The 21,620-nt window shown below is 57.0% G+C and overlaps 7 protein-coding genes across 7 annotated transcripts; 5 read left to right on the top strand and 2 right to left on the bottom strand.

The window, feature by feature from the left end:
- Positions 1 to 319: 319 nt before the first annotated feature.
- BKCO1_13000122 (mitochondrial 54s ribosomal protein 38 34) lies at positions 320 to 1,086 on the top strand (the record flags this gene model as incomplete). The annotated part of the gene is made up of 4 exons (XM_020270843.1): positions 320 to 334; positions 436 to 520; positions 677 to 910; positions 1,016 to 1,086. The coding sequence occupies 4 exons, from the start codon at positions 320 to 322 to the stop codon at positions 1,084 to 1,086; spliced, it is 405 nt and encodes a 134-aa protein (XP_020132459.1).
- Positions 1,087 to 1,751: 665 nt separating this feature from the next.
- On the bottom strand, positions 1,752 to 2,445 carry BKCO1_13000121 (dna-directed rna polymerase ii subunit rpb9; the record flags this gene model as incomplete). Its single annotated transcript, XM_020270842.1, has 2 exons — positions 1,752 to 2,304; positions 2,363 to 2,445. 2 exons carry the CDS (start codon positions 2,443 to 2,445, stop codon positions 1,752 to 1,754), a joined length of 636 nt encoding a protein of 211 aa, XP_020132460.1.
- Positions 2,446 to 4,468: 2,023 nt separating this feature from the next.
- BKCO1_13000120 (peptidyl-prolyl cis-trans isomerase ssp-1) lies at positions 4,469 to 5,107 on the top strand (the record flags this gene model as incomplete). The annotated part of the gene is made up of 3 exons (XM_020270841.1): positions 4,469 to 4,471; positions 4,530 to 4,930; positions 4,987 to 5,107. 3 exons carry the CDS (start codon positions 4,469 to 4,471, stop codon positions 5,105 to 5,107), a joined length of 525 nt encoding a protein of 174 aa, XP_020132461.1.
- Positions 5,108 to 6,453: 1,346 nt separating this feature from the next.
- BKCO1_13000119 (uncharacterized protein) lies at positions 6,454 to 7,548 on the top strand (the record flags this gene model as incomplete). The annotated part of the gene is made up of 1 exon (XM_020270839.1): positions 6,454 to 7,548. One exon carries the CDS (start codon positions 6,454 to 6,456, stop codon positions 7,546 to 7,548), a length of 1,095 nt encoding a protein of 364 aa, XP_020132351.1.
- A 2,011-nt stretch (positions 7,549 to 9,559) lies between these two features.
- On the bottom strand, positions 9,560 to 10,702 carry BKCO1_13000118 (rna-processing protein; the record flags this gene model as incomplete). Its single annotated transcript, XM_020270838.1, has 3 exons — positions 9,560 to 10,211; positions 10,500 to 10,550; positions 10,620 to 10,702. The coding sequence occupies 3 exons, from the start codon at positions 10,700 to 10,702 to the stop codon at positions 9,560 to 9,562; spliced, it is 786 nt and encodes a 261-aa protein (XP_020132350.1).
- Positions 10,703 to 11,233: 531 nt separating this feature from the next.
- Positions 11,234 to 19,266, top strand: BKCO1_13000117 (ubiquitin carboxyl-terminal hydrolase; the record flags this gene model as incomplete). The annotated part of the gene is made up of 7 exons (XM_020270837.1): positions 11,234 to 11,963; positions 12,015 to 14,869; positions 14,921 to 15,100; positions 15,155 to 15,308; positions 15,360 to 15,651; positions 15,724 to 19,070; positions 19,211 to 19,266. The coding sequence occupies 7 exons, from the start codon at positions 11,234 to 11,236 to the stop codon at positions 19,264 to 19,266; spliced, it is 7,614 nt and encodes a 2,537-aa protein (XP_020132357.1).
- A 1,108-nt stretch (positions 19,267 to 20,374) lies between these two features.
- BKCO1_13000116 (uncharacterized protein) lies at positions 20,375 to 21,593 on the top strand (the record flags this gene model as incomplete). Its single annotated transcript, XM_020270836.1, has 2 exons — positions 20,375 to 20,417; positions 20,479 to 21,593. 2 exons carry the CDS (start codon positions 20,375 to 20,377, stop codon positions 21,591 to 21,593), a joined length of 1,158 nt encoding a protein of 385 aa, XP_020132356.1.
- Positions 21,594 to 21,620: the final 27 nt, after the last annotated feature.

The raw sequence follows: 21,620 nt of genomic DNA, 5'->3' as shown, positions 1-21,620 counted from the left end.
GCTGGGGAACGGATGGAGGCCAAGCAGCGGAGCAGCACAAGCGCATGGACAGGAATCTCCGGCCGTTTGCCGGCCAAGGAAGAGCCTGCCAAACCCAGGCGCAGCCCATTATTGGCGGCGCTGGGAGCAGCCCCCAGGGCCCCAGGGCCTGAGGCTGCCCGCGCCGCAGCCGCACCGCACCACCTCCGAGGTCTTGCGGAACATCCCGCCGACATTTCTCGCTCACCACCACCGCGTCGCCGACAAAGCTATCCCGCGCCGCCGTCCCCGCTGCCGCCGTCGCCCCTGCATTCCGCGTCGAAGCCCCCGGTCCGCCGCCATGATCCAGCTCAAGGTCAGTCGCGCTGCCGCCCGCGCCCTGCGGCCAGAAGCCCGCGCGCCGCGCCGCACCGCGCATCCTCTCCGACCCGCCCGCTGACTGCCGCCTGCGTTCAGACGCTCGTCAACTGCATTGACAACTCCGGCGCCGCCGTCGTCGAGTGCGTCAAGGTGCTGCGCAGCAAGAGACCGGCCACGATTGGTATGTGAGAGCCTGCATGCGCCCATCCGCCTGCCACCTGCGTCAACCGACCGCACCACCGCCCTGCTACAGAACGCCTCCCACCCGTGCCCTGTTTTGTTTGCGCCAACATCGCCTCGATATCGTCTCTTGTCTGACAGCGTCGTCACCCCGCAGGTGACCGCATTGTCGTCGTCGTCCAAAAGCAGCGCTCCTTCGGCCCCGAATCTGGCGGCGGCAGTGTCTCCGTCAGCGCTGCGAACAAGGTCCGTCGTGGTGACATTAGGCACGCCGTTGTCGTGCGGACGGCGAAGAAGATCCAGAGGCCGGATGGGAGCGTTGTCAAGTTTGACGACAATGCCTGTGTGTTGATCAACAAGTCGGGCGAGCCCATCGGCAGTCGTCTGAACGGTGCGTACTTCAACACCTACAACTGTTGGGAAGTCCTGCGTTTCGGGATACCCATATGACTGCAATCCGCAAGGAGCCAGAAAGCTGATCATGGCGTCCGTACAGGTGTCGTCGGTCAAGAGCTCCGCAAGACGCAGTGGTCGAAGATCCTCTCTCTTGCCCCCATGCACCTGTAGACGCTTTCATTGCAGCGACAAAAAAGAATAGAAAAATCGGAAGGTTCAGGGCGTATGGCGCATGCGAAGCACCACATGCATATGTGTATAATATTCTGTAGTTATGTTGGATGCCGGGTATCTGGGTACTTCGACCACCCAGGACTTTTCATCATCATGAACGCCGTGTATGACCAAAAGAGCAGCCACCAAAATACATCTCACTCCCATCTTAACTCCGTGCAGACCCCTTCCCCGTCGGTCATAACCTATGTTGCGCTTGCTAGACGCTCTAAAAATGCCATCTTGTGATTTCGGTCCGTTGAAATCTGGATATGATACAGTCTGTCGGGCGCGCAGCATCTCGCTCACTGCCAGACGTGGCCGCACGTAGGGCTGACACAGACATAGTAGAGTTTCTGAAGTGTGTCAGCCAGAGCTATCGCTTGTGGCCCATATGAATGGGTAACATACCATGCCGGTCTCAGCGGTACGCTGCTGCGACTGGAAGAACACCGCCTCGGTCTCGCCGCACTTGGGACAAGGTTTGTTGGACCTGGGCAGCTGTTCGTGGAAAGCAACAAGTCAGCGGGCAAAGCTCCCAAGGCTGTGCAGCGCGACTAACGACTTTTGCATGATGAATAAAGCAAAATCAACACGAAGATTGACGCCAGTGAAGCGCCCTTTCAAGACTCCTGCTCTTGGTGCGTGCCGTTCCGCTCTGTCATGTGCGACTGTCCGTTGACGTGGTCGTAGTCCATCATGTCCGCGTCATCGTCTTCGTCAAAATCGTATTCGTCGGCCGGGCCGAGCTGGATCTCTTTCGGGCGGTTCGCATGAAGGGCGTGGTGCGGGTCTTCGTCGTCGGCCTCTATGAACAGGCCGGCGTCCTTTGTTTCCTGGCCGCAGATTTCGCAGAAGATCTCTTGGCCGCACATGGTGCAGAAGGACGGCACGTCGTCCATCACGTTCATATCCATATCCTCCACGTCCATGTAGGGGCTCATGTTGCCCGAGTGGTGGTGATGCGGGGGCGCGCCAGTGTGAACAGCAGTGTTACTAACCGTCGGATCCTGGCCCAGGTCGCTCGTCACGCCAGCCGTCTCGGCAGCGGTGTTGCTCATCTCGTTGCGGTAGATGCACGACGTATCGGCTTCCGTGTAGTAGTTGCAGGTGCGGCAGGCGAACTGGAGCGAGTTGCGGTCTTCTGGGTTTTCTCTGGGATAGAGCAAGTTGGAGCTGCGACACAGTCAGCTGCAGGCGCCAAGCAGGTCTTGAGAGGCAAGTGCGTTCTTACCAGTCGGCACAGAACCTAAAGGTGATCTTCTTGGGCTCGGCGTTGCCGCCGTCGGACGGCGTTGGGCTGGCGTAGTCGGCCATGGATACAGCAAGTAGACAGAGAGGGCCGGAAAGATCACTAAGAGCGCGAGAGTCGGTTGCAACGGTCGTGGCGGGAAGGTAAGGTGAGATTCGGGGGTGCTCGGGGTGTGTGGTGCGGCGAGTGGAATGGAGCTTGCTGTGTTGTTGCGCGGGAGAACCCTGGGAGGCGATCGGCGGTCGGTTTTGACAGCCTCGCAATGCGGCCCCAGTGCCACCCGTCGCCTAGCAGCCCTGGTTCAAACAACGGCCCAACTTGCAGACAAAGCGAACCGTCACCCACGGCACAAGATGCCTCGTAGCCGCGCCCCTTCTCGTGCCGAGCATGACGCGTTCGCGGCAATACGATCTCCTCGTGTCCCCTAACTCATGGCAACATGACCGAATCACGCGCAAAGACATCAAAGTGATTTCCGAGGGTCACTTGCAACATAGTATCAGCATGAGCTGTAATCAAATCTTTGCCTAGAATTCCCCACAGCCGGTGTGGATTCAAGCTTCCGCATTTGGCAACGGGTCAGGCTTGCTCTTTGGAGCCAATAGCTTTGTTGTGAAGCACCCAATATCTCGTGGAAAACAACGTTCAGGATTGGCAATACCATGATACCAACAATGTTAATTATTCCAGCAGTTTTAATAACTTCGTTGTGTTTCTCAGAGCAAGAATCAAACTACCTCGCTGGTCCATTTTCAAGTCTGTACTCCAGAGATATCTTGTAACTATTAGTTCGTCCTTCCAATAATGCAAAGTTCTTAGGGATGTACCGAATAGATTGACTCCCTGCGTGTGATTTCCAAGTCACTTGATTGAAGCGCCTCATCCCTACAAGAGCAAGCAGCCGTGAAACATGACGCGTCTTGTTTTGGGGCGACGACCGAGTGAGCGCTTTGGTTAAGTATGGCGATTTCCTCGCGACATCGGGCTTCATGGTTGCAATTCGTGCAAATCTCAAGGGAAATTTCGGAATAGTAGGCGAGATCGCTAACGTGGTGCGTATCGCTTTCTTTGCAGTGTTGTTAAGTCCGCATAAGCTCGAGGATGCTTTCCACGGTGACCGAGCTGAGATACAGCGCCGGTGCCTAAAGGCGTCCAGCACGGGTGACAATGCACCAAAGGCTCGTGATCATGCTTTGAAAATAACTTTGCGGTCAATAGGTGTCGAGGCCAACCGAAGATAATTCAGAAGGGTTTTACAACAGAATTGCTCGATCCCACATCCGTAGCTTCCAGGCAGCTTGAACGACGCTCGATTGTAAATCAAGCCAACGAGGATGCATGGTACTATTTTAAAGGTTGCACCCCCTCTACTTGAGCCTGGCGGAAACATTCTCCATCGTCTATCATCACGACTACGAGAGTAAGCCTTTCATGTGGCAAAGGCCGAACACAGATTAAGGTTTGGTTCATGGGCCATATTTAAGCCGCAGCTGGGAAGAAAGTGCTTGGCATATGCAAGCAGCCTTCGGATTGGCAGCATGCCTGGCTGGTCTCACTTTGGAGCCTCCGTGCTGTGGCAAAGGTTTCTCGCTAGGCGTGCGGGTGAAGAAACAGGGTCATGGAATAGACTCACATGCACCTAGTGACCCTGTACCCATGATGTGCCATGAACAGAAGGCAAGCAGGCTTGCTCAGGACCATAACTTAGAACTGAGGACCAACGCAGCTTGGGGCTCAGGCAGGCGGGGCTGTGAGCAACATCATATGGCAGCCCATGCCGTCTCGCAGGGTTGGCGTCGTCATGACGCTATCCGGGAAGAAGCGTTGGGCTGAGGTCTGGTGTAGGACGGTGCCTGGGGGGAGGGGAAGATCAGCGCAGCAGCGGGGTCCGAGCGGCTGCTGAGGTGACGATGCGGCCGATGGAACAACCCCGCGCGCTCGGGCGTGTGCGCTTCCGACCATCACAAACATCTGCACTGCGCCTACGACAGCCGCGCTCCAACAACCGCACCCGCACCCATAGCGCCGCGCTATCATTCGCACCCACCAACCCGCTCCCTTGCATCACATTTGCTTCGCTCACTCAAAATGGTAGGCTGAATGGCCCGCAGGCCCTGCCGCGTGTGCCGCTCGTTGACTTTGCCTCCAGGCTGAGACCGGTCTTCCGCCTGGATGGGAGGTGCGCACCTCCAAGTCCAAGGGACTTCCTTACTACTTCAATACCAAGACCACCGAGTCGCGCTGGGACTCGCCCGAGGGCACCGACCCTGAGAAGCTGAAGCTGTTCATGGCCAACTACCACAGCACCAAGGCTGGTGACGCAGTGTCTGGCGGCAGCAACGACGCCATCAGGGCTGCCCATCTCCTTGTCAAGCATGAAGGAAGCCGGCGACCATCGAGCTGGCGCGAGGCCAAGATAACCCGCACAAAGGACGAGGCGGCGGAGATTCTGAAGGGATATGAGGAGCGCATCAGGTCGGGAGAAACGACGTTGGCGGAGCTAGCCGTAACTGAGTCGGATTGCAGCAGCGCACGCAAGGGCGGTGACTTGTGAGTTGGCACCGGCTGGACAGTGCGCAGTCGAGTCGCAGTTAACATGTTGGCAGGGGTTTTTTCAAGAGGGGTGACATGCAGCGGGAGTTTGAGGACGCGGCGTTTGCGTTGCAGCCGGGCGAGGTCAGCGGCCTCGTGGAGACGGCTTCTGGACTCCACCTGATCGAAAGGTAAGTGCATTGAGCGCCGATCGCACGGTCGAGTCAGATGCACACGTAGAGGTCGTGCAAGTGCTAACGCATCGGAATGCCATGCTTCCAGGCTGCCGAACGCGTGAGAAGCTTGCGGCTCTTCCATGAGCATCTACGGCCACGCTGCGGGGGGACCCTAGCCGACGAATGATAAAGGTAGAATGGACAAAGGCTAATGGCATGTGAATTTCCTCTGGAAAGCCCTGCCGTGTTTTGGGCGACGGATGAGATAACTATGTAAATGGAGAGCGGTGGCTTACTGCTGCAAGGGGGCCGCGAGCATGCCCAACAGGCGCCACCGCTCCGTCTGGCGCCTGCTGCGCGATCTTCACCGCCTGCTTTGTCGTCGTCCGTTCGCTCACAATTACCTGAATGATCCAAAGGTTTCCACGCTCGTCGAGCCGGCGACGTGCACGCCCCTCGTGCAGTTTACAGTTTATTCCTACGACATACTGACATGGCTGGGCCTGCAGCCTGCCCCCCGGCTGCAGCGCCCAGCTATTCCAGACTAGCTGCGCTCCCTCCCGCACTTTGCGCAGGCCCAGTAGCGCGAGCCAGATGATGCACGCCGCTAAAGCACACGCACGCGTCGACAGCATTCCGGCTGCAGCCCCCACACTCGCCTCTCTTTTTTTTTTTCCATTGTCTTCTCGCTGGTGCACTGCGCGATCCGCGCTTCTTTTTTCCCTCGGCCAAGCCATGCACTGCTCCGCTCTTGTCCGGGCATCAGCGCAGCCTTACCCGCCATATCCGGCTTAGTGCAGTGGGATGCAGCTACGCAAGCCAGCACAACGCTCTCGGAGCCCAACTATGGCTCCGCCGCGCCGGCAGCTGAGCCAAGTTTGGCTCTGCTAGGCACTGCCCCAAGCGGCCGAGAGGCCGAGCATGTCTGCATGGCCGGTCCTTCTCGAAACCTCTGGACATGTGGAAGATGCCGCTGAAGCCGCCGGTACCGCATTCGGATTCTGGATGAGCGTTGCGTCAGGCCACCGACAGAGTGGTTGAAGGACATGACCTCCGTAATGGTGACCTTTTGTTGCCGCTTTGACGGGCGGTTGCTATTGGGGGGTCACGGTTGTGCCTGCCGTCTTGAGGCATATTTCATCAAGCGGCCACCCCGCGATCCCCGTGTTCCCCCGCCACACATGGGTCCCATCCGGTTGCGACTCAACCGACCCGCGGTCTTATACCTTGACTCTGCCCAACGCTGCCTTAGTCGCTTTACCTCGTTACCCACTTCTTTCCGCTCAACCCTTTAAAGGCTGGTCGGGGGCGCTAGGGAGCATCCGCACATCACTCTCATTGACGTCCCAGGCCCGAACCACCACAATGACAACCACCCCGACGCACCCCTGGACCCCGGCAGTGCCTTCATATCTCGCTGCCAACGGAGGCTCGCCGCCACTCAATCACTACCGTCGTCCGTCGTTGAAAAAGACGCTCACACCCGTCTCAGCGGGCGTGTCTGCACGGCGCACTCATTGTCCGAGAGACGTGGACGCCTTCAGCTTCAGCCCTTCGCACCTGCCTGCATGGAGCATGCCGCAGGATCTCTGGGAGAACCTTCCTGACCGGTTGCGTCCCCACATAGTGAGCATGCAGCATGCTGGAGCAGCTGTGCTCACAGGTTTCGAGCGGCTGCAGGAAATTCGGACCAATTTGCTGTCCGACCTGGTGGACCTGGACGAGTCGCAGGACTCTGTCCATACCAATGAACCTGTTGGAAGCAATATGCTCGCTGAAAACGAGCTGGACGTTTTGCTCAGCAACATGAACTTCAATACTTCGACCAAGGGTCCGCGCTCCCGGCACGACTCGCTCGCGACGCCTGCGCTCTTCACACCGTCTCTTACTCCCTCGGGCAGCGAAGTCCTCAGTGACCGGTCTGCATGCTCGTCGATGCCCGGCACGCCGGGAGAGTCCTCACCGGTCACTCCCGCGAGCCCTCCGACCATTCTCTCTCCGTTCAATTTCCCGGTCGACGATGAATCTGCCCAACAGTCCCACACACTGCCGCCCACTTCTCCGACGTCACTAGCCTCGCCCGTCTCTCCTCCGGACACCGAGATGCCATGCTCACCCATCAGCACACCCTCAACGCCGAATTCGACCAGCGTCGTGTCTCCGATGCGCCCGTTCATCAACCCGCCGCGTCACCCGCATGCTACGTATTATGCTGCTGAGATGGTGGAGCTACGGTGCGTGGCGCTGGTGCGGCTGCGGCACGCCGCGCGCCGGGTGGACGCCGAGTGGGGCGAGTGCAAGCGGGTGGGTGTCGTGCGTCCGTCCGAGCGCGACCCTGACGCACGGATGGCCAAAGAGTTTGAGCTATGGTGGTCAGGCAGGAAGGGATCAATCGGCGCTCTTGAAGAGAGGGTCCGTCGAGCTGAGAAACTTGGCTCGGGCTTGAGCGGCCTCGCGTGAACGAGCCCAATTCTTCACTTTTGCCTGTCAAGCGTCGGGCCTGTGGCAAATATTCGAATTGTTCCGGGTGGTTGAGAGGGCAATCAACCTTCCGCTTCTTTTTCGTATCGGTTCCGTTCTGTTGTATCTTTTCCTTTTTCACATCCGATTCTCTCCTTTCTCCTTTCCAAACTAGGGATCGCGTTTCCTTGTTTTAGCGCTCACAGGTTACTACCGGAAGGAAAGGGCGTACATATGACATCAAAAACATCGTTGGAGTCCCGGAGTAAGAGCACAAGCGTGCGCATATCATATCAAATCAAATCATGCGGAGCATCGGCATCTTTCATCAAACTGGTATCAGTTCCGCACGAGGATTCGCGCTTATCGGTTTACATAGCTTTTTATCATTTCTTATTTATGTAGAAATTGGAGGGATCCATGGTGATGGGTTTGAACAAAGTTAATCAGTTTCACTTCTTTGTCTCTCTTGCTCTCTTCGTGTAACAAAAACCCTTCACCACTACTATTTATTGTATGTTAGTTCGCATCAACACGAGTATAACTGCTGGCAGAAATGATAGCTAGGTATTCTACCGCTCTTAAACCTCGCTGCCACACCATCCGCGTAGCATGCAATCTGATCCCAAGTGGATCATGTCACAACGGTTGGATATTTCAGCTGCCGTTCCCGAGCGGCGTTGACAGCTACTGAACCACGCATGAGCTTATCAAACTTTATGCAACCTTCGCAATCCTCGTGGGTAGGAAAAAATGGTTACCAATCCACCGTTTTTTTATTCCCCACACCCTTATGGGATGTCTACCACAGCCTCGGGTCTGTCCGGCGCCGCGAATTTCCATGCTCGTCGATGCATTTTGCCAGCTCGTTTTTCTTCCGTCCCACTTCGAGCAACAACGATCGAGAGATCAATCTCATGATGGTGTGTGTGCGTGTGTGCGTGTGTGCGTGTGTCCTCAAAATCTTGTTTTCCATCCATTTTTTCGCCTTCTGCCTGTTTTCACACACCCATCCTCTCCTCACATCTCATTAGTCGTCGCGCCCGCCGCTTTAAAGGCGCCGCCACCGCTCCGGGGAACTCGCAATCTCTCCGGTTGATTGGGCCCGCCGGCCGGACGAGCGGATGGATGGAGACGTGGGCGCGCGTCTTCTCTCTTCACATGTCCGTGAGAGGGGAGCGCTCTCGTATGGTGTGACGCCGGTGTCTCATTTGTGGGGCGTCTGTCCCTTGGTGTTGGACATCCGTGATAGTGGTGGTGGTTAGTCGGGAAAGGGAAAAGGACCGGTCCGCCGATAGCCGCTAGGCTAACGCGCGCGCGGGACATGAAGATGGGCTCGTTCTAGACCTTTTTTGCTGCTTGGAGTGTGTGTGTGTGGGAGGGCTGCATCACGATGGGCTGCATATGCGTTTCGCATGGGTCCACGACTATTGCTTTGCCAGGCTTGACGCCAGCCCTGGGCTTCGTGCGCATGCGGCCGCTATTGGCCGGGATTTGTAGAATTCCTGATCGATAATGACTATTACATGGAATTTATTTACTTGTGGATGTGAGTTTGGCATGATGCGATTCCTTGTGTATCCTTGTTGGGATGTATGCGAGGCGAGCATGTGGAAAAGTGACGGAAGCTATGTCGTCATCCGATTGCTGCTGCCTGCAGGCCTCTCATGAACATCGCGAGGAGTCTTGCCAGCTTCACGTAGCGCCCAGTCGCTTCATTGGAAATGCGAGGCAAAGACATGACACACCTTGGAACACTCACGCCACGATAGCAGACGCCCACGTTCGTAGAGGTCCGGGTCGTTGAGGCGAGCGATGACATCACAAATATCAACGTGAGAGATTCGCCTGGAACGAGAAAAGATAGCCTACCTCAGTCACAGCATCATTCCTTTCTTGTAGCCGTTTTCTTTTTGTCCTACCACAAGCCCCGCGACCTCTTTAGAGCGCGCCGTGCTTGCTTCGCAAACTTGGAGTGGTGTGCACATGTAAATTTCCCCAGGCCCATATTCTATTTTCTGGACCCTGATTTTGTCCCAGGTTGCTCAGTGAGCACGTTGACTGGAAGATAGTGGCCCCCCAACGCCTCGCGTAGCCATGGAACGTCGGTAGTTGGGACCCTTTCGCGTGCGTACTTGATCAACGGTTCGACGCCTGGGGCGTCGTCCATGATTCCGATAACGCCAACTCGGGGCAGGCCCAAAGCGGTTGCGAGCTTGGACTCTGAGACCGGCTTGAGTGGGACGAGGAGCGCAGTTTCGGAAGAAGCAAGGCCGTGCGAGGCCGTTTGCGTGAGGAGCGGCAGATGTGAAGTCGTGATAGATGAAGGGGGCTGCAGGGTGATTATTAAGGACAAGTGACGGAGAGATTTGGCCGGGTGTGGCGGCGCGTTCGTTTCACCTGGCGCGACTGCATGTGACTGCTTCGACGGGTCCATTTGATCCGATTGAGCACCTCCCGCGGCCTGCGCCAGCTGTTCCAGATGGCGCGTGGTACTGTTGATGCCGACGGTAATATGACGTATAAGGTCAGGCGGAGGCGGAGGCGGCGGTGCTGATGTTGCAGCTTCGCTCAGAGCCCCATGGCGCTTGCGTTTCCTGCTGCGCTTGCCCTTTGAAGGCGTACCGTGGGCGGAACGGTGTTGACCAATTGGGACGAGGAGACTGAGAGTCGGTTAGATATGCGACTGGGGAATGCTGTTGCGGTGACTTCATGATCGCCTACGAGCCTCCTGAGCAGGCCTAGGAAGGGCAGACCCTGCGCGAGCCAATAGCATGAGGCGCAGCAGCCAGGGCAGACTGGTGACTGAGCGCCAGGGAACCAGGGTTGGCGAAAAAGCAAGCGGCGCGACAGAGTTTGCAGCACGCAAAAAGAAGCGGCCCAGAAAATTTGCGACGACGAAGGTAGGCGTTGAGTGCAAAAAGCGGTGGGGAAGAGGGAAAGAAACGTACTTGACCAGCATTTCGAGGATGATGTCATGGTCGGCGGTCGAAATCTGGGGCCTGGCAAAGGTGATCAACGGCTGCGCGGCTGGTGGTGTTGCAGCATTCCCGTGCGCTGAAACAACCTACCACTGGGGCTGGGTGTACGGGAGGTCGAGCTTGAAGACAGGCTTGCCGGGGCGGAGCGCCTTCTTGGCGGGGGGTGCAGCCATATGGATTCTGGCGTTGCGCAGAGCAACACCTGGTGCAGCAGAGGCTCGGGCACTTGTTGAGAGGATCGTGAGGTGCGAGTGGCTGCGGAGCGGAGCGGGTGCTGGTGCTAGGACTCCCGCGGGGTTAGTGAGGCGGGCCGACGAATCAGCCAGCGCGCGGCCGGGCTGGAGCGCGACTAAGAGGCGACAGCATAAGCTCACGCCCCAGCTCTTCCGCCGCGAAATCACCCCGCGACGCGTCCTCTGCGCACCTCGACCGCCGTCGCCGTCTGTCGCACCCGTCCAATTTGGCTGCTGTACGCTCCCGCCGCCTCCACTGCGTGCCGGCCAGCCCGAGCTGTCCGGAGCCTGCAGCCTTGCCCACGGCTCCTGCGCTGCGCTGCTCGCCAAAAAGCAATCGCAGGCAGCCGAGAGCTTCACGCATGCTGCCGACCTGCCTCCGCCCTCACTTCCACCTGCCTGCCGGGCTTCTCGAACCCTTCTGCAGCTCCTGCCAGCTCCGGTAGACGCGCTTCCGCCGGCTGCTGACTCATGGAGGCGCAACATGCTATGGATTTGTCCAGCCTGAGGAACTGCACCCCGCCAGCGAGCCTGGAGTCGCCCGAAGAGCGCCGTGACTCTATGGAAGACGCTGACTGCTCTCCCTCGCGATTCAAACGCCCCCGCCTGGATAGCGGCAGTCGTGCTGTCCGCAAAATGTCCCAAGACCTGGACCAAGCCGCCGCCGATAGCCTGGCGGACCCTGGTGCTAACGCGCCCGCAACTCCCATGGAACAGCACGAGCAAACCGAGGACACCGTTTCCCGTACCCCGAACACGCCCAGCCGCATCACTCTCAACCTGCGCCTGCCTCAAAATCCCTCGCACACTCGCGCCGCCGCCGACCTCTCCGCCGACCCCGCCGCACACCCGGACGAGGCTTCCGACCAAATGGCCGCAGACTCAGACTCCGATTCCAGCACAACCCTCCGCTCCTCGCCCTGCGCCTCCTCGCACAAAAGCAAAATCCACACCCCATCCCCAGACTCCGAGCGCACCGACTCCGCGCTGTCACCCACCGCCGCGTCCAGCCCCGTGGTCGAGGTCGCCGTGGACGACGCCGACGATATGGATAACTCCTCAGACAATCTGGTAGAAGTGAACGAGGAGGATGAGGATGAGGTAGTCTTCATCGGCAACATTTTCGATGACTTCCCGTTCGCAAAGAACTACGGTCGGGAAACCGCGCTGGGAGGAATGTTGAACCTGATCGCGAAGCCACGTAAGCTCTCTTTCAGACACGCTACTTGGCTCGGATACTGACGCTCAACAGGACACGGCACTGATGGCGAGCTGACCCAGCTCAAGGGTTGGCTCCATTCGCTTGCGGAGCTCGTTCACGAAGGCAAGCTTGACGCATACACTACGTATCTGCAGGAGCCCGTATTCTGGGACGAGATTGCCAAGATGTTCCACCGCATCGTTCAACGTCAGATTCCGTATGGAGAAGCTTTCCACCTTGACCCTGGTCACGGCGAAGTTGACGCCCTGCGGGACCTGTGGGGCGCCTATGCCGAGTGTGTTGCTCAGATGCTCAAGGTCGAGATCAACGCCCTGGAGACCGGCACTTACTCAATCAACAACTCGCGAATGGTTTCCTTGAACCACATGAAGATCATGAGAGAGATTCTACGATTCCGCGAGGACCTACCATTTTGGGTACTAATGCATGACCTGGTTGGCCAGGATCCTGTCGCAATGAAGAAGATATGCTCCACCATCATGTCTAACTTCGTCACCGAGCTGAATGGAACATCGTGTCTGGTCAGTCTGGTAAGAATGGGTATTGCCGAGCAGAATCTACGCTTGGCTGCGGAAGAAGTATTGACTCTGCTCACTTGGTTGGCCGCTTTTGCGGTAAATTGGAGGTCTGGAGTCAGTCGAAACGATCGCCGTTGGATGGCACAAATGCTCTTCTCACTTTTCAAGGAGGTTGATCAGGCTATCCAGACGTCTTTAAAGGCACCCATCGACCTTTGTATCGAGCTCGTCAGCACGGCTGTAACAACCCTGCAAAGCGCCGCCCACCTGGATGCTGACATCGCCCGCCAACTGGCTGCATATATCTACAAGGATTCCAGAGACGCTCACCAATCCTTGCTGATACCGGAGGTGCTCCAAATGTCATGGTCACTCAAGACACTGGAGCAGTACGTACTGAAGGGACATATGGCACACCGCATTTACGCTATCGAGAACTTGAACCAGCAGTTCATTTCGGTCTGGACTACCTGGAGCCAGAAGTCTCCCGACAAGGACATTCTCCATCACTTCGCGCAAATCTTGCTGGAGGACAAGATTATCGACTACATCATAGGCGTCGACTCGCATCCTCAGCTTGTCTCCCGGAGCGGTAACATCGTGGGCTTCCTGGCTGTGACTGGGCGTTATGGAGAAGCACAGACCGATGCTATTTGGGATGCCATTACCCAGAGCCAAGACCCACGCATGGCGGAAGCTCTCATCGAGATGACCATGCATACAGTGCTTCTGATGTCTAACCGGGACCTTCTCTACCTCTGCACAAAGTTCAACACTCTTCCGCCATCTAGTTTCTCGGTATGTTTTGTGGAACTGTTCAAACGTATCTGCGATGGCATCCAGAAGAAAGCTCGGGCCGACCTGATTGAATGGACCGAAGAGCCAAGGAGAATGGCTGTTTTCTCGCTGTGTGTCTACCTGGCGCAAGAGACCTACCCCTTTCCCATAGAGTCTTCGGCTCCATTCCTGCAGCTGATGCACCGTACCGCGATCCACCAGCTTGCACTCTTCTCTCGCGGAGAATTCGCCACTGCAGATGACAAAGCCGAGATATATCGGACCTGTGCCTCAGGCATTGCAGGAAAGACACCTCAGGCCGCTGCTAATGCTGAAATCATATTCACCATGCTTTCGGCAATGCCTACTGATTCAGACGTCCTTTTGAGAACCAGCGTGGTTGAAGATGTCTCAGAAGAGCTTTGCTCGTTCGTAGCAGCAGAGAAGAACACGGTGCGGAAAGGCCTTGAGATACCACTCACGTCGCGGCTTCAGCTTCTATTCTATCTGATGAACATTTCGCCCACATCCTTGGCTGCGGGAACGGAGAAAAAAGTCTGGGATCATCTGGTTGGCCCCAGTGCAATAGGTGCGGACCTTCAGGACGTCGCTTGGCACCATCTCTCTTCTTTGGCGAGATTGCAGGTATCGAAAAATGAGTTCCTTGACATCTGCGCGGCTGAGCTCCTTCCGACTCTGAAGCCGGACTTCTATACCACTGGATCGTTCGACTTTCTGCGCGAGCTGGCGGACTATCAGCGGCGCACGTCCACAGAAGGGGAAATAACATCCGATGGGATATTCCAGCCACCCTTTGTGGACTTACTCTGGCACGTCATTCTCACAGCACCTCACGGCACAATTGAGAGGATCACAGCGGAATACCTGGCAAGCTTCTACTTGGATCCGCAGGCTTTCAACCAGCACACCGAAGAATTTCCTAATATTGTTCAAGATACCCATACTGCCCTCATCGACCGTTGCATAAACCAGATGGTGACCGCATATTCTGCTTTGAAAAACTCCGAAAAGATGAGTACGTCTGACGAGGTAAAGATGGAAGACAAGGGCGAAAGAGAAAATTCGAAGATGACTGAGCTTCAATTCCGGAGGACCCTGCTATTCCTTACAGTATTGCTTGGCTTGGTCAAGCAACGGCCTGACCTTCAGGTTACGTCGCCGCGCCTCAGGAGGCCCGATGTCCCTGCAAGGGTGGGAGACACGGTTGGCGACATGCAGCCAATCAAATTCCAAGCGATCGGCCCCGACATTGGGCGTATGCAGACTGTTGAAGTGGGAGATCTCCAATCCTTGTCATGGCTTGCGGAGCGCCTACGCGACTGGACCGGGTTCTGCGAATTTCGAATGATTCATGGCGGCGCCCCACTTGATCTACAGGCACTGGGTGATAGGACGATACGCGATTTATCCCTTCACCAAAAGGGCGCCATTCTAGTCAAGAACGTCGGTGAACTCGCCGCTGCCGCTCATGGTCGAGGGAGCTCGAGTTTGATTGAAAAAGAAATCCTCAACAACTACGACACCATCTTCGACTTCCTCGACGGCGGTGATGACTCCATGAGTGAGGCTGTAAGCAACTGGCCCCCTCGATCAACCATGACACGACTTACACCTTTTTAGGCATACGATTTCCTGAACCAGCTACCCCCACACGGAAAAGCTCTGGCCGTCACGTACGGAGGCCGACAGACAGAGTCCATACCAGACATTATCAAGTCCTCTTTCTCCCCGGGAAAGTTATTCAAAGCTCGAATCTCTGTCTCCACCCTTCGCAAAGATTTCGGGAACCAATTGAGATCGGTATACCCTCGAATGTCTTCAGCAACCCAGGAAGCAGCGATTAATGTAGAGCAGGGCCTTCCGTTGAATGTGCAGTTAATCAGTCATTCCGTTCAGCTCCTCAATGCTGTGATCCAGAACGAGGGGCTCATCGACGATACTCTGTCCGGACCGCACAATGAGTTCCTTGCCCAGGCCGTCCTGGAGACGTTTACAGAATTGTTGATGGGTAGGTATACTACTACACTCTGCATGAGGCAAACAACTGACGGTATTGCAGAGAGGGTTGACGCCGAGGTGTCGGCATCGTACTTTGACAATGAAACACGTCTCACTGACCGTCTAATCTCCTTCTTGCGAGCTTCTCTAAGCGCATCGAACGTCCAACTCGCATATCAATGCTACGTGGCCTTGCTAGAAGCGTTCAACCATAGCTCTGGCGTTTGGAACAGATTCAAGACTCAAGCAGGGCTTGACGACCTCCACTACACACTTTTGGTTTCGAATGATTGCGAAAAGCTCCGCAAGTCTGTGGCAACCAACATTGAGAACGAGTACCAACAACTCTCTGGGTATGTACTGTCGCATTGGCCTCCGCGCCCCTTGAATACCGCTTGACCGATAGACGCTGATGTGCTCAACAGGGACTCTCCCGTTAGCAAAGACGAGTTCGTGTCTTTCTATTGGAACATCTTGACCGATCTTCTCCCACGCGTCTCGGAGTACTCGAAATCGTGCCAACAGCTCTTCGACGTGTCTGTCAAGATGTTTCGCTGGTATGATGAACACCGGCGGGATGAAGACGGCCTCAGATCCTACATTTCTGCGTGGAGCGAGCTCCTCCTTGCGCACGAGTATGAGGCTTGCGTTGGCCGTCCTAAAGTCGACTTTGTCGTCTCGGGTTTTGCTCAACTCCTCGGTACGGCCGTCTCATCGCTCAAATCGTTCAAGAAGCCATTGAACATTGACGGCCTCGCTGCAAACATCTTCACCAAATTTCTCTTCCCGCGTGCGTCTGACGGGGCAGGCGATCGACAGCTTGGTGCAAGCGAAGCCCTCCCTGTGCTCGAGACGAAAACAAGAGATGGGCTGTATGAGCTGATAACGGCACTCTGCGAGGACACGGCCGTGTACAAACAGATGGTGGGGTTCATCCGTGAACTATTGCATGGCAACAACCACGCCGAAGACGTCAGCTATGTGTTGTCGGGTTCGAGAGATCTCCGTTCTGACTCGGGCTACGTTGGATTGGAAAACCCACAAGCATTGTGCTACATGAACTCCATGATGACCCAGCTCTTCATGGACATTGAGTTCAGGAAGTTCGTTTTCGAGGCTGAGTGTGGTACCCAAGATGGCTTGCTCAATGCCATGCAAGAACTTTTCGCCACCATGCAAAGCAGCTACGCCAGATCGGTCGATATGAAACCTTTCGCTCACTGCGTCCGCGGCATCGACAAGAAGCCGATAAATGTCGCAATCCAAATGGACACCGAGGAATTCTTCCGGTTGCTCATGGACCAGCTCGAGAGCGAACTTCTCACCGCGGCGGACAAGCAGCGCCTACGAAATTTCTACGGAGGCCGCTCTGTCAACCAGATCAAGTCTAAAGACTGCCAGCATGTCTCGGAAACCACCGAGACGCTCTTCAACTTGCCTCTGGAAGTCAAGGGCAAAGAGACCCTCGAAGACAGTCTGAAGGCTTATGTCGAGGGCGAAAGCCTAGAAGGCGAGAACAAGTATAAATGCGAGCCTTGTGGCGGCCGTCTCGTCAACGCGGTCAAGCGCACCTGCCTCCAAAGCGTTCCCGACAATCTCATCGTCCACCTAAAACGGTTCGACTTCGATCCGTTTACCATGACCCGGAGTAAGATCAACGACTACTTCCGCTTCCCATCACGCATCAACATGAGCCCGTACAAAGTCGAGTATCTCAGTGACCCGGACCAGCCAATTGAGGATGACTTCTTCGAGCTTGTGGGCATCTTGGTCCACGCCGGAGGCGTTGAGCAGGGACACTATTGGTCTTATGTCCGCATCCGTCCGGACAACCAAGGTCATGTCAAGTGGATCAAGTTCAACGACGATACGGTCACCGAGCAGGACCTTGGCAAAGTCGAAAACGAGTGCTTCGGTGGAAACGGCAGGCATACATCCGCTTATATGCTCCTCTATCAGCGCGCCTCGTCACTCGACAAGGATGGCACCAGCGTCCTTCGTGCTCCCCAGTCGCTGAATCCCATCGCAGCGATGCCCAAGGGTCTCGAGGAGCGGGTCAGGGCCGAGAACGAACGCCACATCCGGGAGTATTGCATGCTCGACCAGGCCCACACGGGATTCATCCGTAAAATGCTTGCGCAGATGCGGACGATCAACAAAGGAGTCTGTTCCGATGGCCATGGGCTGGAAAAGTGCGTCATCAACATGGGCTTGGAGCACATGTATGAAGTGATCGGCCGCGGCCAGGACTTGGAAGAGTTGGTCAAGTTTCTCAGTGACTTGAAGAGGACGATATCTCCTTGCACCGAGTGCATCAAACTGGCACTTGACTGGATCAGCAAGCACGAGCAGGCCTTGCCTGATTGGTTCATCTACTCGTACCAGGCTGATTCCACCAACCCAGTCGGCTACAACGTCGCTTGCTTCATCATCGATGCGCTGAGGGAGCTTCGAGACCGCGACCCCTCAAGGTATGGTGTTGATGTCGCCGAGCCCGACCTGGAGCAAGCTCTCGAGGAAAACAAAGACGGGGCGTTGCCCAACATACTCTCACGCATGATGAAAATGGCCCCGGATCTTGGCTACTGCCCTCGTGGGCTAGACTTGGTCCAGCACGTCTGGGACATATACTTCAAGTTCCTTTTTGCTGTGGCTGAGTACGGCAAACATGAGGTTGCACTGCTGCTGCACCACGGGTTCCTTATGTTGTGTCTGGAGATCTACAGCATCGAATCCATTCCGGAGGCAGACGAACGGCACCCGCGGATCAAGAAGGCCATCATGAGAAAGGGCAGCACGCCGTCCTTTGTTGAAATGACAAGCTTGGTGTCACACCTCTTGCAGCATATCGACCTGGAAACTGATGTCGTTCCAAGCAGTGCGGAGCGCATCCGACCATTTTCTGATTCCGAACAGCAAAAATTCCCCTTCGCGCGGCCAGAGTATACGCTGTTTTACAGGTGGGACAAGAAAAACAACTGCCTGACAGTCCTCAATCGACTCCTTGAGACGTGGGACACGAATTCGCAGCAGTTTGCTCCGGGAAATGTCCTCTCAGCCATGATGGCAGTCGAACCGGAAGCAGGTCACCTCAAAGCCATTCACATCACAATCCACGAAGGAGTCGAATTGTTGATGCCGCAGCTGGGTGCACCGTTCGTAACGGCAGCACTGTACTACTGCAATGCAGCGCCCAGACCGAAGGAAGTGCAGTCGATGGCTCGCGGCATTGTGAGCTGCATCTCCCCGGAGAAGCACTTGTTGGGAGACCCATTCTGCCACTTCATCTCCACGTTCGTCAACATCCACAACGACTCGATCAGCCCGAATCTTCCGGATTTCTTCTACGTTCAGATGGTTGGGCTGGCACACATATGGGCACCCCGCCTGCTGTGCTTCGAGACGACGGCCGTACAGAACAGTGCTTTGGATCTCACCAAGAGGATCATCACTGACCATCTTCCTGGCCGACTGTGCGGCAGGAACGAATGGGACACGAACGATGCTTACGACGCACGCATTGGCGCAGTACGGAATCTGATCCTCACTGGTTATGAGCGTGCGAACATGCTGGCCAGAGACGCCGACGTCCCCCGGAACATTGTTAACTGCCTCTACTCAGTCATATTCGAATGCAATCGCTTCCTCAAGGCCCTCCGGATAACCTGGCCCGACCGCTTCCCCCCCGTGGAGTTCGATGAGCTTGAGCAGCGATGTTGTGCAGTGGCGCAGATTTACAGGGACTGGCCCGAAAGCGATGAGTACGATTCGGGTAAGTATGCGCATAGCGATGAACGTGACCAGATGAGCTTCTGAGCCTGCTTCAGGATCAAGGGGTCCGCTCTTCAGCACAAGCTCGTCGATCCTCTTTCTTCAGCAGTCAAGATTCAACTAACGCTCGAGCAACAACAGCTTTCTCGGGTGAAGAGGAACTGGAGTACACGGATAACGACATCGAGGCTGCTTGAGAAGGGCTGAGCGAACCTCGTGCACGTCGGTCCGGAAATCGTGGGCCCCGAGCTTCATTGGTTGTCGTAACGGCAACATCATCACATTGGCGAATTGGCGTATCACAGAGGCTACCGAAGGTATGGCTCTCTTCGGCTTAAAATGGGGTGGTTTGTTACTAGGTTTTTCTGATGGTAGGACTTGCGGGTCTTTTAGCTTTCGGTCTCGTTCTGGTTTGGAGAGGACTTTCTCTTTCTCCCCGCGTCCGCAAGCCTGATCGTGCTTGGCCGGAAGCTGCTTTGCTTGTAGTATTATTTCACTTGCTCCTTTATTTGGGATAAAGGTTTGGCGCCCACCTCGGCGGTATTCTACGGTGATGGGTCGACGAGGCAACTCGGGTTATTTTCTTTTGCATGGCGACGGCGACGGGACAAAAACGGGCAAGAAAACTTTTGAGACCGGGATACTGGATGGAATCATTTCCTTTTGTTTCATTTTATCTTCCTTTGCCTCATTTCTATCAGGGTTAAACGTGCGTGCAGGGTTTTTTGAGATGGGTTGTCTTTTCACTCCATGGCTTGACGGGAAATGCTCTTATGCGAGAGTTATGATGGTTATGGAGCACACGATTACCGAATGATAAGGGACGGGTTCCAAATTTTCTTCTACGACGCCGGTCGCAGGTGTAAGAATGCCTCCTGCTTGTGTCTCGTTCACTTCACGGCCCCACCCTGTTCGACCTCACTTCACTTCGACATGCCAACCACCCCATCTTATTGTTCCTATTGTACCTCACTTCACTTCGACATGCCAACCATCCCACCTTATTGTTCCTATTGTCTCTCTACTACCTTCACTTCCACGGCCCCACCCTATTCGACCTCACTTCACTTCGACATGCCAACCACCCCATCCTATTGTTCCTATTGTCTCTCTGCTGCCTATTGTTGCAGCTTTCACACTGCCGTCACTCATAAAAGCCGCCTGCCCCCCAGACCCCCTCCTCTTTCCTCGGCCACCCACACACACACACACACACACGCACACGCACACGCACACGCACGCACGCACACACACACACATACACACACACACACACACACACACACCACCACCACCACCATCATCATGTCCACCAACAGCAGCACAGCTGCCAACGCTGGTTCGGCTGGTCCGACCAGCAGCGCCTCGGCCGCCGCCACGCCCACGCCCACGCCCATCATCGTCGACAGCCTTCGCCGCCGCCGCCGCCGCCGCCGCTGCCGCCGCTCCCACCCCCATCGCCATCATCACGCCGCCGCCGCCCAGCAGCAGCAGCGCCGCGCCCGCCAGCCAGCGCCGGGGGGACTACCGCCAGTCGGCCGGTCCGACTGGGGCGTGGGTAGTCCCGCCCAACCGCAAGCGCAAGGCCGAGGACCTCTTCTTCTCCTCCAACGGCGACGACGACGACGACGACGACAGCAACAACAACAACAACAACACCAAGACCTGGCCGGGCCGGGCCGCCGCCGACATCTTCCTCCCGCCGTCCGCGGGCGCCGCGGGCGTCGCGCTCGCCGCCAACCCCGCCGCCACCACCGCCGCCCAAGCCGCCCAATCCGCCGCCCGCCGCCGCCAGTTGCACGTCGCGGACCGCTTCCCCAACCCGCGGCCGGCGGCGACGCGCAACGCCAAGAACGGCCTGGACGCGGGCAACAAGCGCCGCTGCGTGGCCCAAGCCACCCTCCACCACCACCTGCGCCCGCTGCAGACGTGCTTCGCCGACGTCGCCGTGGCGCGCCGCAGCGGCAGCGGCGGCGGCCCGCTGGGCGTCGCAAAGGCCCTGGCCGGCCTGCCCGGAGGCGACCTCGGCGTCCACCGGCCCCGCCCGCGCCAGCCCGTCCCGGTCCGTGGCGTTTCCGTGGGCCTGCCGCCGCCGGTTGGCCCCCGCGATGGGGGGTTGGTGTTTAGGATGTGGCCGGGGAGGGCGGTCGTGTTGGGGGAGAGGGGACGGAGGAAGAGGGGGGTTGTGCCGGCGCCGCTGGTCGGGCTGGGTGTCGGGGAGGATGGGGAGATGCGGGGATGGGGGTGGGTGGTGGAGAAGAGGGGAGGGAGCGCCGGGGTGGTGTTGGTGGAGAAGGGGGAGGAGGAGAGGGAGAGGGAGAGGGAGAGGGCGGAGAGGGAGAGGGCGGAGAAGGCCCTGGTGGCGGAGTGGGAGGAGGCGAGGGCGCTCTGCCCGAACTGGGCGGAGCTGCTGGCGGCGAGGGCCCCGGCGGTGGGGGCGGAGGAGGAGAGGTTGAGGGCGGAGTGGGAGGAGGCGAGGGCGCTGTGCCCGAACTGGGCGCAGCTGCTGGCGGCGAGGGTGTGAGGGGGGATCGGGGGGGGGGGGGGGGGG

This window comes from Diplodia corticola (assembly GCF_001883845.1).
Source record: "Diplodia corticola strain CBS 112549 chromosome Unknown scaffold13, whole genome shotgun sequence".
NCBI classification, from domain to species: domain Eukaryota; kingdom Fungi; phylum Ascomycota; class Dothideomycetes; order Botryosphaeriales; family Botryosphaeriaceae; genus Diplodia; species Diplodia corticola.
The sequence above is the reverse complement of the archived record's forward strand: the minus strand, read 5'-3'. Positions and strand labels throughout refer to the sequence as shown.